At 52.4% G+C, this 15,347-nt stretch overlaps 1 protein-coding gene across 4 annotated transcripts in view; it reads right to left on the bottom strand.

The window, feature by feature from the left end:
- Nucleotides 1-15,347, bottom strand: part of LOC6724865 (microtubule-associated protein futsch) — a 54,933-nt gene that overhangs the window by 3,455 nt on the left and 36,131 nt on the right. For 3 of the 4 annotated variants that reach the window (XM_039297137.1, XM_039297135.2, XM_039297136.2), the window contains 2 exons: nt 1,491-15,343; nt 3-1,422 (listed from right to left, as the gene is read on the bottom strand). In XM_039297137.1, the coding sequence (XP_039153071.1) occupies nt 3-1,422; nt 1,491-15,343 (15,273 nt within the window). The remainder of the gene's footprint in view (nt 1-2; nt 1,423-1,490; nt 15,344-15,347) is intronic. The other variant, XM_039297138.2, reaches the window with a different exon arrangement.

The following is a 15,347-nucleotide window of genomic DNA, read 5'->3' as shown; positions in this document are numbered from 1 at the left end:
ACCCAACTCCTTGTCCTCCCATGTCTGTTTGGCCTCGAGCAGCGCATCATACACTTGGCGACTGGGTTCCGTGCCGGAGAAGACGTAGTAGCGGGCTCGCACACGCTTAAAGAAGTCCACGTGGGCGTAGTAGGAGTTGCCGTTGTGCGGCACGTATGTGAGGTCCACGTAGACGGGCGCTGGCTTTTTGCCGGCCTTGTTGGGCGATTCGCTGCGCCTGCGCAGGTTCTTCTCGTTGTTCAGTCGCGTCTTGGTGGCCACCAGGCGGCGTTCCTTCTTGGGAGTGGTGCGAATGTCAGCACCGCCCTCTACAGGCAGTGGTGCTGGTGATGGCAGGCCTAGGGGCTTGCCCCACTCCTCGAGGCGGTCCTTGGGCAGAGCTCCAGTGGAACTCGCTGTGGCTGTGGTGCTTGCTGTTGCTGCAGTTGTGGTAGGGACGTCTTGTTCCACTTCCTCTCCTTTCTCCTGCTGCTGCTGCTGGGAGGCGACACTGCCAACTGTGGCAAAGCCACTCTCCCCCACACGGGCTCGCTGGACATCGCTGAGCGGGAAGCGCTGCCGTTCCGCAGTGCCGCTCACGATCTGTTCCATTTCCTCGGCCTTCGAGGGCGAGTACGAGTACTTGGCGGTGACGGAAGACATGACCTCGGCGCCGCGCGCCTGTACGTGCTCCTCAAGTGCTCGCTGGAAGTCCTTGTCTGCCTGGTCGAGGAACTTGTGTCCTGCCCAGGTCTGGCTACTGCTCTCCACACTCTCCGACGACTGGCTATCGCCGGACGGTGCGCCCTGGATCGGGATTGGTTCGGTGCTGGATTTCATCACAACGTCGAAACTGTCCGGCAGGGCGCCGTAGAAGGAGGTGGCCATTGGGTCGGCTGTGCGAGGCAGAAGAATCGATCGTGCCGTTGAGTGCTCCTCGCTGCCATACTGAGGAGGAATGTCATCCTGGCTCTCGTCGCCGTCAGCATCCAGATCGGAGCGCTTGCTCACACCGGAGCTAGAGTGTTGCAGCTCGTAGCTGGTGGCACTGCGCGGCGATCCTAGTAGCAGGTCCTCGTCGTCCTCGCTGCCTGGGGTGCTGGCGCGGTACAGGCCGCGCAGCAGCGCCACCTCTTTGGGCAGCAGCTGGTCTCGTTCGCTCTCGCTGGTAGTGCGCGTTGTGGTCACCACTACCTTTTCGCTGTCGGGCTCCGAGCTGTCTGTGGTTGTCACCGTCTTTTGCTCGGTTACTATTTCCTTGCCATCCGCCGAAATTACCTTGGTCACCGTGGTGATTGTGGTGGTGATTATCTTGTCGGTGCTCCCGCTGAGGGCTGTGGTGCACTCGAGTCCACGCAGTTCGTGCAGCTCGGGAATGTCACCTTCACACTCAGCTCCGGCTGTAGCGGCTGCTCCTGCCAACATCTGCTCTTGCTCGTGGTGCTACATGGGTTAAAGATCATAGGATATAATAAGACAATTAAAGCCAGCACAAATCTGCTTTAACATACCTGCATTTCCAGAGACTTAAGCTCGTCCTTGCTAACGCGCGGGAAAGGCGATGTGGGTTTTGGCGAAGATTCTGGGGTGTCCGTATGCGACTCCCGACCTAGCGGAGTGGGAATTGACTGGCTCTCCGAAGTGAGCGCACCGGGACTGGATTTGCCGCTGATGTCCTTGGGCGACATCGGGCCCGATGAAGAGACGATGCTGGCGGCACTCGACTCGCACTTTCCACCAGCGGCTACGGCTCCAGCCCCAATCACAGAGCCAGCTGATCCTGTCGAGCTCATTGCTTTGACACCGGGACTTACTGGTGCCGTTGGCGGTGTCTTGCGATCGGCAGGCTCGGCCTGACTCTGGCTAGTCTGCTGATCCATTTGTGTGAGTGTAATGGACTCCACCCTTGAGGCACCGGTCTTGGTGGTGCTACTGGTGGTTGTGCTGCTACTCTGTTCGCTGGATTGCAAAAGAGTTGTGGTCTTGCTGGTAGAAGTGACCTCCTGAGTCAGCTCCTCCACGTGCTCGTGCTCCTCCTCTACGAGCTTTGAAATTGGCTCCATATCCTCGGAAGGTTTGTAGATGCTGGTCATCATGATGGTAGCAATAGACTTGGAACGGCTCTCCTTAACACTGGACCGCTCGTCAACGTCGTCAGCGGGTTCCTCATCTTCAGGATCACTGTGGGTCAAGCGGCTCTCACTTGCCTGACTCAGCAGAGACTCCCTCCGTGATTCGTCCGTGCCCACGAATAGCGCTCGCTGGGAGGCGGTTGTGCTGGAGACGGTGCTGGCGGTGGCCTTCTTCAAACAGTCGTCGGCCGACTTAGTGGCTTCAGTGCTGAAGGCTTCCTTGGCAGAAACAATCTTCTCGGTGGCCAGAAACTCGGCCACAGTTTCCTTTAAGCTATCGTCTTTGGTGGCGCTGCTGGTGCTAGTGGTAAACTGGCTGGTTACTTTGGTTTCCCTAGCATCCTTGGTTTCCTTAGTTGACTTCTGAGCAATGCTGGTTTGAATCTCGCTGACGATTGACTCTGATGAGCACTCCTCGGACTGCACAAGCAGCTCATCCAGCTGAGATGCAGAAGCGCTAGTGTCCTCCTTCAAACTAGTGTTGGTAGTGATTCCTCCTTTCTCGGCCAACAAGCTGGAGAGCGACTCGCGGCGGGAGCTGTCCTCCACCTTAAGGCTGCTACTTAACGATTCGCTGGTGGACTCTTCGCGAAGTTGAACAGTTGACTGACTAGAGAGGACTGTGGACTTAGTGACTGAAGTGGAGACAGACTCAAAGCTCGATTTCTCTTCCATCTGTTTCGTCTCCACTGTCTCTGTGGTAGGAAGCGAGTGAATTAGCGACTCAGTCGTCTCCTCATCGCCGTCCTTGGTGCTAAATTGGCTGGTGCTAGATGCTGGGCGCGATGTCTTCATGTCCTTTTCGCTGACCTGGCTGGCAACAGACTCTGGGCGAGAAGACATCTCAGCTTTATGGCTCTGGGATAGCACGGACTCGCGTCCATACTCATCCTTGCTGGGAACAGGGGATGACTGTTTCTTAGCCTGAATTTCCATTTCCTTATGTTCATGGCTGGCTGCTGACTGGGAAGGGGAGGGCGACTCCGGCTGGCTGGCAACTGACTCCGGCCGACTGATAGCCAATATTCCCTGCCTCAACTGTGCTTTTTCTGATTGCTCGACTTTGTCCTTCTCCTCGATGGAAATGGGGCCAGACTTCTGATCGGGCGATGACTTCTCAGACTCGATTTCTACTTTGACGCATATTTCCAGGGATTTCTCGTCCCGGGTACTTTTGTCGGACTCCTCCTCTGTGTCGGCAGTTGACTTCAGTTTCTCCTCCAGTTGTCGTTCATCAAAGTCGGGTATGATGTCTGTAATGTCCTTGTCGGACTTAAGTACCTTGGCCACATCGGCAACGATTTTCGCTACTTCTTCCTCGCGCGGTGACAGCGGCCGCATCGGCTGTGGTGGAATAATTACTGCCTTGTCCCCATCGCTCGGAGGCGAGAAGCGATGCTCCTCGTCCTCCTCCTTGATGTCGTGCAGCACGGGCTCATCGCGCTCGCAGATCGTGACCGTGAACTCCGGTGACCCCACGGTGGTAATATGCGTTTCGCGCAGCTCCGAGAATGTGCCCAGATCCAGGCTACTCTTCTCCTGGCTAGTTTCCGTTGAGCTCTCAGCAGTAGTGGTGACGTGCTCGGAAACGTGTTCGGTTGCCTTCTCAATTACTTTTTCTGTCACGTCCTGTACTTTCTTTTCAACGGTTTCCACTGCAGTGCTAAATAAGTTGGTTACGTTGCTGACGTTGGTGTCTAGCACTGAGTTGATCTCTGTCAACTGCTCACTGCTCTTCTTGGTCAGTTGCTCCAAGGAATCGGTCACAGTGGTTTCTGCTTGCTTTACTGAGGTCTGGACTATCTCTTCAACTTGTTTCACCGTGCTCTCCAGTACTTCCATCTTACTTTCAACCTTCGAGGTAATGGTTTCAAATAACGTTGTCTCCGATTGCTTGGTTACAGTCTCGGATTTGGTTTCAGTCAGGTCAAGTAGGTCCGTTTCTGCTGTTACGCTCGTGACTCCGACTCCAGAGGCGGTATGCTGTTCAACTACTTCGATTGCCTCCAGAACGGGAGAAGCCTCGTCCACGGGTGTGGAGGCTGTATGCGCAGTATCGGACTGCGAAAACTCCGCTGGCTTCGAAAGTGCAGCTGGCCGCGGGGAGGATTCCGCTTTTACTTCTAAAAAGTCTCCTTCTGCCACATCAATGGGACTCGAAAGAGTTGGAAGCTTGCCCTTAGCTTCACCTGCAAGGTTAAGGGTCAGACTGAGGTCAGCAATGGATCGTGGACCTTCTTCAATGGGTGATGAGGCGGTTTCGGCAACCGATGCAGAGCGAGATGCTTCCTTCGAGGCAGCTGGCGACTTGTCAGCCACTGATTCAGGACGCGAAAGAAGCGGTGATTTCTCGTCCTTGGCACTTACTGCCACAGACTCTGCGAGGGATGCATCCTGTGACTTGTCATTCGCTGCCCCTCCTGGCTTCTCAGCTTCGTCCTTAACGCTTTCCACAACAGAATCGGGTCTTGACGCTTCCTTCGACGCCAAAGAAGAGTGATCACCCTTGATACTCGCCGCCTTACCGCTTTCGGCCATCGACTCTCGTCTAGATTCTAGCTTAGACTTCTCAGCTTCGTCCTTAACACTTTCTGCAACGGATGCTGGCCTGGAAGCTTCCTTGGAGGGCAAAGGAGATTTTTCGGCTATCGACTCTCGCCTAGATTCTTCCTTGGACTTCTCAGTTTCATCCTTTACACTTTCTGCAACGGATGCTGGTCTGGAAGCTTCCTTAGAGGCCAAAGGAGATTTTTCGGAAACCGACTCTCGCCTAGATTCTTCCATAGACTTCTCTGCTTCATTCTTAACACTTTCTGCAACGGAAGCTGGTCTAGAAGCTTCCTTGGAGGGCAGAGGAGATTTTTCGGCCACCGATTCTCTCCTAGATTCTTCCTTAGATTTCTCACCTTCGTCCTTAGCACTTTCTGCAACGGAAGCTGGTCTCGAAGCTTCCTTGGAGGGCAAAGGAGATTTTTCGGCCACCGATTCTCTCCTAGATTCTTCCTTAGATTTCTCACCTTCGTCCTTAGCACTTTCTGCAACGGAAGCTGGTCTGGAAGCTTCCTTGGAGGGCAAAGGAGATTTTTCGGCCACCGATTCTCTCCTAGATTCTTCCTTAGATTTCTCACCTTCGTCCTTAGCACTTTCTGCAACGGAAGTAGGCCTGGAAGCTTCCTTAGAGGCCAACAGTGATTCTTCCTTAGACTTCTCATCTTCGTCCTTAACACTTTCTGCAACGGAAACTGGTCTGGAAGCTTCCTTGGAGGGCAAAGGAGATTTTTCGGCCACTGATTCTCTCCTAGATTCTTCCTTAGATTTCTCACCTTCGTCCTTAGCACTTTCTGCAACGGAAGCTGGTCTGGAAGCTTCCTTGGAGGGCAAAGGAGATTTTTCGTCCACCGATTCTCTCCTTGATTCTTCCTTAGATTTCTCACCTTCGTCCTTAGCACTTTCTGCAACGGAAGTAGGCCTGGAAGCTTCCTTAGAGGCCAACAGTGATTCTTCCTTAGACTTCTCAGCTTCGTCCTTAACACTTTCTGCTACGGAAGCTGGTCTGGAAGCTTCCTTTGAGGCCAAAGGAGATTTTTCGGCTTCCGAGTCTCGCCTTGATTCTTCCTTAGATTTCTCAGCTTCATCTTTAACACTTTCTGCAACGGATGCTGCTCTGGACGCTTCTTTGGATGCTTCATTGGATGCGACTGGGGATTTTCCATCCTTGACGCTTTCTGTAACAGATGAGGGACGAGAGGTCTCCCTCGACGGTGCAGCCGCATCTTTTAAGCTTTCTGCCTTAGATTCTGGCCGGGAAGCTTCTTGTGATACAAGAAGGGACTTCTCATCTTTTATACTGTCAGCCACCGAATCGCGGCGACTTGTGGTCTTATCGCCTTCATCCTTGAGGCTTCCCAAAACGGACTCCGGTCGAGAATGTTCCTTTGATGGTGGAGCTGATGTTGCGTCCTTTACACTTTCCGGCTTAACGCTTTCTGCCACAGATTCACGACGGCTTTCAGCCTTTTCATCTTTAATGCTTCCTGCGATGGATTCAGGTCGAGAGACCTCTTTTGACGGCAAAGGGGACTTTTCGCCTTTTGTGATATCTGTCTTGATGCTTTCTGCGATGGAATCTCGCCGGGAGACTAGTGGAGACTCTTCATCCTTTGTACTGTCATGCTTTATGCTTTCTGCGACGGATTCTGGTCGGGATGGCTCTTTGGATTTGTCAGCTTTATCCTTATCACTATCGGCAACGGATCCCGGCCTGGAGGCGTCCTTGGAGCCGAGGGGAGATTTTTTATCATTGGAGCTGTCTAGTTTAACGCTTTCGGTAACGGATTCACGACGACTATCGGGTTTCTCCTTTTCATCCTCTACAACCGATTCCGGCCTTGAAATTTCTTTGGATTCCCGCCTGCTCTCCTGTTTTTGCTCATCGTCTTTTAGAAGTTCATCGACAGAGGCTGGGTGGGATGCTTCTTGAGATTTCCCATCTTTTTTGCTATCTGCCGTGACGCTTTCCGCTACAGACTCCCGACGGGATTGCTGCTCAGACTTCTCAGCTTCAGCTGTATCGCTTTCTACCACTGAGCCTGGACGAGACGTATTCTTTGAGTCCAGTGTGGATTTCGATTCCCTGGGGACTGGCTCTGCACTGTCGATGACCGATTCTGGACAGCTTTCAGACTTTTCAGCGTCATCTTTTGAGCTTTCCACAAGGGATTCTCTTCGAGAGGCTTCTTTCGATGCTAGCGTTGACTTTTCATCTTTATGACTGTCCTGACTAGCGCTTTTGGAATCAGATTTGCCGGCTTCGTCAACAACACTTTCCACTTTAGCAACTGACTCTCGACGGCTCTCTGCCTTATCATGCTCATCCCTAACACTTTCTACTACTGAGGCTGGTCGGGAGACATCTTTAGTGGAATCCCCCGTAATACTTGCTGAAACAGATGGCGGACGCGATGATTCCCTAGATTTTTCAACATCGTCCTTTGGTCCTTCCAACACCGATTCCGGAGAAGGCGATATATCGCCTTTCGTGCTATCCGCCTTAGTGCTTTCAACTACAGATGGTGGACGTGATGCATCCTTGGATTTTTCCACCGATTCAGCTGCATCCTTGGCACTTTCTGCAGGAGATTCTGGACGCTCTTCTGCCGGAGATCCAAGTACTGATTTCGGAGCCTCGTCTATCGGACTTGATGCTGTCTTCTCAATGTCGACTTTAGAGAGTTCAGCTGGTTGGACTGCAGCTGCAGTTGGGGAGCTTGTTGTTGAAGTCGGGGGGAAGTCACCATGAGCCACATCTACAGGGCTCGACAACGTTGGGAGACTACCCTTCAGTTCAATAGTCAAGGGCAGCATTGCTTTCACGGACTGCTCAAATTCCGCGAAGTCTTTGGGTGCTTCCTCAATGGGCGATGATGCTGTCTCTCCCACTGATGCTGGGCGAGAAATTTCCGTGGAGGCAACTGGAGATCTAAGATCTTCCACAGATCTTTTTAGCTGCGCAGCGTCATCTTTGCTTTCTGTAACAGACGCTGGTCGTGAGGACTCCTTCGAAACTTGTGGTGATTTGTCTTGACTGGCAATCTCTTCACTCGCATATTCTGCGGGTGAATCTGCTCGGGATATATGCTCTGGAGCAGATGGAGTTCTTGGAGCCTCGTCTACAGGAGACGAGACCGTTATAGCTGCACCAATCTTTGCGAGTTCTGCAGGTTTCGTAAGTGTGGGCGTGACGGTGGAAACCGAAGCGACCACATGCGAAAAGTCTCCCTCGGCCACGTCAACAGGACTAGAATCCGTTTGCAGTTTACCTCCTGAGCCAGCTTGTAGGCTAAGAGCTAGGTTGGACTTTTCTACGACTTCAATCTTTGAGAACTCTATTGGTGCTTCCTCAATTGGAGATGATACAGTTTCAGCAACAGAACCTGGACGGGATTTATCTTTGGGAGAGATGGAACTCTTTGCATCATCCTCAATAGCTTCGGCAGCTTCATGGTCACTGGCCACAGATACTGGTCGAGAAACAAACTTTTCTGATGGAACAGCAGACTTATCCGCTAGTGATTCGCGTCGGGAGTGCTCTGTGGACTTGTCGTCCTTAATGTATTGAGGACTTTCTTGCTTTTCAGCTTCGTCCTTAACGCTGTCAACCACTGATTCTGGCCTTGACGCTTCCTTTGACGCAAAAGGAGATTTGTCGTCTCGAGCACCTTCCGCTGTGACACTTCCTGCTACAGATTCTCGACGGGATGGTTCCTTGGATTTGACAGGATCGTCCTTAACACTCTCCGCCACAGACTCTGGTCGTGAAAATTCCTTCAAAGGTGATTTCTCTTCCCTAGCTTCTTTGTGTGTAACAATCTCTGCAACAGATTCGCGCCGACTTTCTGGCTTAACAACATCGTCCTTAACGCTTTCCGCAACAGAATCGGGCCTTGACGCTTCCTTTGATGCTAGAGGAGATTGTTCACCCTTGATACTCTCCGCCTTACCGCTTTCGGCCATAGACTCCCGCCTAGATTCGTGCTTGGACTTTTCAGCTTCATCTATATAAATTTCTGCAACTGAAGCTGGTCTGGAAGCTGCCTTGGAGGTCAAAGGGGACTTTTCGGCTATCGACTCTCGCCTAGATTCTTCCTTGGACTTCTCAGCTTCATCCTTTACACTTTCTGCAACGGATGCTGGTCTGGAAGCTTCCTTAGAGGCCAAAGGTGATTCTTCCTTAGACTTCTCAGCTTCGTCCTTAAGACTTTCTGCAACGGAAGCTGGTCTAGAAGCTTCCTTGGAGGGCAAAGGAGATTTTTCGGCTATCGACTCTCGCCTAGAATCTTCCTTGTACTTGTCAGCTTGATCCTTTACACTTTCTGCAACGGATGCTGGTCTGGAAGCTTCCTTAGAGGCCAAAGGTGATTCTTCCTTAGACTTTTCAGCTTCGCCCTTAAGACTTTCTGCAACGGAAGCTGGTCTGGAAGCTTCCTTGGAGGGCAAAGGAGATTTTTCGGCTATCGACTCTCGCCTAGAATCTTCCTTGTACTTGTCAGCTTGATCCTTTATACTTTCTGCAACGGATGCTGGTCTGGAAGCTTCCTTAGATTCCAAAGGTGACTTTTCGGCCGCCGACTCTCGCCTGGATTCTTCCTTGGACTTTTCAGCTCCATCCTTTACACTTTCTGCAACGGATACTGGTCTGGAAGCTTCCTTAGATTCCAAAGGTGACTTTTCGGCCACCGACTCTCGCCTTGATTCTTCCTTGGACTTTTCAGCTTCATCCTTTACACTGTCTCCAACGGATGCTGGTCTGGAAGCTTCCTTGGAGGGCAAAGGAGATTTTTCGGCTATCGACTCTCGCCTAGATTCTTCTTTGGACTTTTCAGCTCCATCCTTTACACTTTCTGCAACGGATGCTGGTCTGGAAGCTTCCTTAGAGGCCAAAGGTGACATTTCGGCCACCGACTCTCGCCTTGATTCTTCCTTGGACTTTTCAGCTCCATCCTTTACACTTTCTGCAACGGATGCTGGTCTGGATGCTTCCTTAGAGGCCAAAGGTGACTTTTCGGCCACCGACTCTCGCCTTGATTCTTCTTTGGACTTTTCAGCTCCATCCTTTACACTTTCTGCAACGGATGCTGGTCTGGAAGCTTCCTTAGAGGCCAAAGGTGACATTTCGGCCACCGACTCTCGCCTTGATTCTTCCTTGGACTTTTCAGCTCCATCCTTTACACTTTCTGCAACGGATGCTGGTCTGGATGCTTCCTTAGAGGCCAAAGGTGACATTTCGGCCACCGACTCTCGCCTTGATTCTTCCTTGGACTTTTCAGCTCCATCCTTTACACTTTCTGCAACGGATGCTGGTCTGGAAGCTTCCTTAGATTCCAGAGGTGACTTTTCGGCCACCGACTCTCGCCTGGATTCTTCCTTGGACTTTTCAGCTCCATCCTTTACACTTTCTGCAACGGAAGTGGGCCTAGTAGCTTCCTTAGAGGCCAAAGGTGATGGTTCCTTAGACTGCTCTGCTTCATCTAATACCCTTTCTGCAACGGATGCTGGTCTGGATGCTTCCTTGGAGGCCAAAGGTGATTTTTCAGCTATCGACTCTCGCCTTGATTCTTCCTTGAACTTCTCAGCTTCATCCTTCACACTTTCTGCAACGGATGCTGGTCTCGAAGCTTCCTTGGAGGCCAAAGGTGATTTTTCATCTTTTATACTTCCCTCTTCATTGATTTGGGTCGTCGATTCGGGTCTAGACAGTTCCTTTAGATCATCAGCCTCATCCTTGGCACTTTCTGCAACGGACGCGGGACGAGAAGTCTCCCGTGGTGATTGGGCAGCTCCATCTTTTACGCTCTCACGTCGAGATGGTTCTTTTGACATACCCTCATCTTTCAAACTACCCACAGCAGATTCTGGCCTAGAAGCCTCCTTTAATGGCTGTGAAGATTTGTCGCTTTCTGCCACAGACGCTCGTCGGGAAGGACTCTTTAATACTTCAGATTCATCTTTAAGGCTTTCTACTTTTGATTCTGGTCTGGATGGTTCCTTGGAGTCCTTCGTATTGCTTGGAAGAACGATTTCAGTAGATGACTCACGCCGGCTCTCAGGCTTTACGCTTTCTACTTCGGATCCTGGTCTGGAGATGGCCTCAGAAGGGCTATCTGGCTTTCTACTTTCAACTGATACGAAAACACCTTTTTCTTTATCAGCCGCATCTTTCTCAACAACATCGGAAGCAGGAATAACGCTTTCCACAACAGATTCAGGTTTGTCAGTGTCATCCTTTTCACTTTCCGCTACTGATTCCGGTCTAGAGACATCCCTGGAGGCAGTTACGGATTCTGGCTGCGACCGCTCTGCAGATGTTCCTACTGCATCCATAACATTTTCCACAGACGATTCTGGTCGCGATATATCCTTGGACGCAAGTGGGGACTTTTCGTCCTTTGTACTATCTGCTTTGACGCTTTCCGCCACCGACTCACGGCGACTCTCTTCTGTGGATTTAATTGGTTCATCTTTGACGCTATCCAATACAGAACCTGGCCGGGAAGCCTCCTTTGAGGCAAGGGGGGAATCACGACGACTCTCGGGCTTCGCAGATTCGTCTTTGATACCATCAATTACGGATTCGGGTCGTGAGACTTCCCTAGATTCAATAGCGGGCTCGGCACTTTCAGCTTTTGACTCCCGTCGCGATGGTTCCTTCGACTTTTCAGTCTCACCTTTAACACTTTCTACTACTGATCCTGGCCGCGAAGCTTCTTTAGAGGGAGGAGCGGATTTTTCATCTTTCGTACTCTCCGCCTTTAAGCTTTCTGCGATGGATTCGCGGCGGGACGGCTCCTTTGACTTTTCTGCCTCGACGTTTATGCTTTCTGCCACAGATTCTGGTCTAGAGGCTTCTTTCGATGCCAAGGCAGACTTTTCATCTTTTTCACTTTCTGGCTTGATGCTTTCCGCAAGAGATTCGCGACGCCTTTCCTGCTCGTTTGCTTTATCAAGAGAACTTTCATCCTTATGAGTTTTGACAATGGATTCTCGTCGACTCTCTGCTTTTCCTGCTTCATCTTTGACGCTTTCCGCTACAGATTCCGGTCGAGAAACTTCTCCTGAAGCGAGTGGAGACTTCTTATCCTTTGCCTCAGATTCAGGTCGGGAGGGTACTGGGGATTTCTTGGATTCCGGCTGCGCAGCGTCTTCCTTGACGCTTCCTGTCGCAGATTCAGGTCGGGAGGTCTCCTTTGAGGCAAGTGGTGACTTTTCCGTCTTGATAGCCTCCTCCGGAGCTGGCACAGGTTTTTGGACTTCTTGCTTGGCTTGCACCTCTACTTCAATGGCCTCCTCAATGGTGGGGGGACTGTCAATGGAGCCGGTGTCTCCGCGGTCTCTAGCTGATTTGGGTGGCACAGTGGTCGGTTCCGCCAGTTGGGCTGGAAGCTCATCATCGGATGTAATGTCGCTGGTCTCCTTTTCCTCGGGAGTGCTAGCCGACTTTTTGGCTTCCTTTTCGGTAATGATTCCAGACTCTACTTTTTGTCCATGCTCTTCTTTATCCTTTACCTGCCCCATTAGATCTGCCTGCTTTTCTTGGGTAGTGACTGTAGTGGCTTCCACAATCTTCTCGGTTTTGAGGGTCAGCTTCTCCTCCTGCTTTTTCTCCACTGTAGTTTCAACAACCACGACTTTCTCGGCCACTTCTTGTACTGACTCTTTGAGTAGTACGTGAGAGATGTCCACCTTATTCGGTTCATCCTCCAATTCGATCTCTCCTACCTTATTCTCCTTTTCGTCGTCCGTCTCCTTTTCTTCCTTCGCGGACTCCTCTTTATGGGAGATACTTTTGGCGCCGGCGTCCTGACTGTCCTTCTCGTATAGCCCAAGATCGGCTTCCTCATGGACGGGTAAATCTGCAACTTCGTCAGGCGTTTTGATGACATCGCGCAGAAGGTTCTGCTGGGCCTCAAATGTCATCTTCATGGGCAGCACCCGTTCGCCTGAGTCGGGCAGCTCGCCTAAAACCTCAGCGTTGGCGTCTTTGGGGGCATCTTTGGTGGCGGAGGCAAGGATGGTATCGATTGCCAATGGAGCTGCTTCGTGAAGAGTCTGTACGGTGGCCACCACGATGGCCTCCGCTTCCTTCGTCTCTTCCTTCACATATTTCTCCTCGATCACGAGGTCCTCTTTTATCTGATCCAGCGGAATTCGTTCATCCTCGGGTAGTGTAGGAGCAGTGGTGGCCCCCGACTCAATGGTAGCCGAGAACTTCTCTTCGGGTAGGCTTTCTTGAAGATTGACTGGTAGAATATCTACTGGGGCTCCGATTTGATCTTCCTTCGTATCCGAAGTCTTTTTGCTTAGCTTCTCCTCGGGGGTTGGCGATGAGAGCTCCTCCTCGGCGGGCTTCGCCAATTGGTCCTCGGTGCGTGACTTGGCAATATCCTTGGCAGTGGCAATGATATCCTGCACCTCAGATTTTATCTTGCTCTGCTCCGGATCAACGTCCAGTTCCGATTCATCCTGCCTCGCAGAGGCACCCTCTAGTCGCGCTTTACGCTCAGCGGCTTCTACTTTGGCAATGGCCGCCTCGATCTCCTCTTCGGCGCTCTTCTTGCGCTTCTTCTCTGATTCCTGCGAGTCGCGCTGGTGCTTCTGGATCTCCTCTTCCTTGGTCATGCTGCTTTCCTGTTCAACGATCGAGTCTTCGGTATACTGCTCCACTTCCTCCTTTTCGATGATCAGGTACTCCTCCTCTTCATCAGGCTCATTTTCACCATCGCCGGTTCCTTCGGCAGGCATTTCTCGGAGCTCGGCCTTGATCTGTTGGTGCTGCTGTCGTTTCATTTCATCACGACTAAACACCGCTTCTATTTCCCGTACCACCTCCTGCTCCTCCTTAAGGTCGTCCAATTCACGCTGCTTCTCTGCGTCCAGTTCCTGAGAAGCGGTTAGGTCTTGAAGTTTCTTGGCAGCCGTGGCTTCATCTGCGGAGGGGGTGGACACCAGACTAGAGTCGGTGGTGCCTCCCTTGTCCAAACGTGCCTTTTTTAAGTCTGCCGCCTTTGGCTTCGCCTGCTTCACCGGACTTCCGGGTGCTGGTGCCCGCTTCGAGGGTGAAACGCCACGAGGTCTCCGTGAGATTGGTTTCCTCTGGGTCGCTTGGGTGGCCCCAGTAGCCGCTGTCTTTGCTTCCGTCTGCTGTTGGACTCGCCTTTCACTGGCAGTGCTTGTAACTCGCCTAGAGACGGTGCTGGTGGCCTGCACTCGAGCCGCCTGCTGCTTGGACTCGAGCACTTTCCGGTTGTTGGCCTCCTTGGCACTCTTAGCAGGAGTGCTACTGGGACTGGACTTGGTTGCTGGGCGGCTCAAAACTTTAGGCTTGGCATCTCGGGCAACGGGTGCCCTGGCGGCCGGCGTAGCTGTGGGCGAGCTTTTTTTCTCATCCCGTTTGGCTAGTTTCCGGTCCATGGACTTGGGGGGCTTGGTGTCGATGCGGGAGCGTACCACCGGCTTAACCTCAGCCCGCGGCTTATCCGCCTTGCCCTTGGCTGACGCTTTGCTCAGTTTGCCGGTGGGCGTAGCATCGGCAGAAGCTGCATCTACTCCATCCTTACCAGATGATGCGACTACTGCAGGTACTGTCGCCTGCTGGGGCTTCATGATTAACACTTCCACTTTCTTCTCCTCACCAACATCTTTGTCCTGCTCCGCTTCGGGTTCATGTTCGGGTTCGGGTTCAGTCTCCGCCTCAGGCTCCGGCTCTGTGGGACCTGCCTCGTCCCCAGTGTCAGCAGGTTCGGGGTCTGCCTCGTGTTCCGGTTCAGCATCCGTGTCCATGGAATCGGCTTTGGCCCGGGCAATAATAGCTGCAGAAGCAGCTGCAGCAGCAGCAGCCGCTGCCGCAGCTTCCTTTGCTTTGTTATCCTGCTGCTGCGGATGCTGGACGGCAAGAGCGGCACTTGCCACCGGACTGAACTTTGTAGTCTTGTAACTGGCGCTGGGCGGGGCTGGAGTCGCTTCGATGGCCGATTTTAAGCTCTTGCGAGTTGAGGTCACGGTCTGGATGGCTGGGGCAATTGACTTTGCTGTGCATGTGGAGTGCTTCATGAATTCCAGATGCTTTAGCTTTTCGAGGCCCTCCTGGATTTTAAAGTCGGGTGTGCTACCCGGGAAGAGAATGCGAGTGATAGTGTCGTCCGGGTTGGCTGGCTGCCAAACAAGCAGGGCACAAATAGATACCAAGTTTTGCAGTGGGAAGTTAAAGTCGCGCGAATCCCGGGCGGCAAAGAGCCGCTGGTCGCCGGCATGCCACTTCTGGAGAAACTCCTTCACTTCCTTTGAGTCACGCGCTGGACTTATCACATACATATCCAGAGTGCCGTGGCCGACCTTGTGATAGAGGTTGACCGGCTCCTGGTTGCGGTAGCAGCCCTGTGGCTTTAGATCCAGTGCCTTCAGGTCACTAACGATACCGTGCCCACGCTCGAATAAATCGATCAGAAGTGGATCGCGGTCCTTATCGCCGTCGGGGCTGGGCAGCCCCTTGCGGTCAGGTACATTGCCGAAAAAGTGCCCGATCTGGGGGTAGACGTGAGCGTCCCGCTTGCGCGACACGACCGCACCCAGACCCTGCACGTTGCTGTTGTTCAAGCGGGTCATCAGAACCGCGTCCAGTCGGTCTAGGTGCCGGGCGAAGTCCCAGAAGCACGCCTTCCGGTTGAAGCCACCGTCAACTGC

This window comes from Drosophila simulans, chromosome X (genome assembly GCF_016746395.2).
Source record: "Drosophila simulans strain w501 chromosome X, Prin_Dsim_3.1, whole genome shotgun sequence".
In the NCBI taxonomy this organism is placed as follows: Eukaryota; Metazoa; Arthropoda; class Insecta; order Diptera; family Drosophilidae; genus Drosophila; species Drosophila simulans.
The sequence above is the reverse complement of the archived record's forward strand: the minus strand, read 5'-3'. Positions and strand labels throughout refer to the sequence as shown.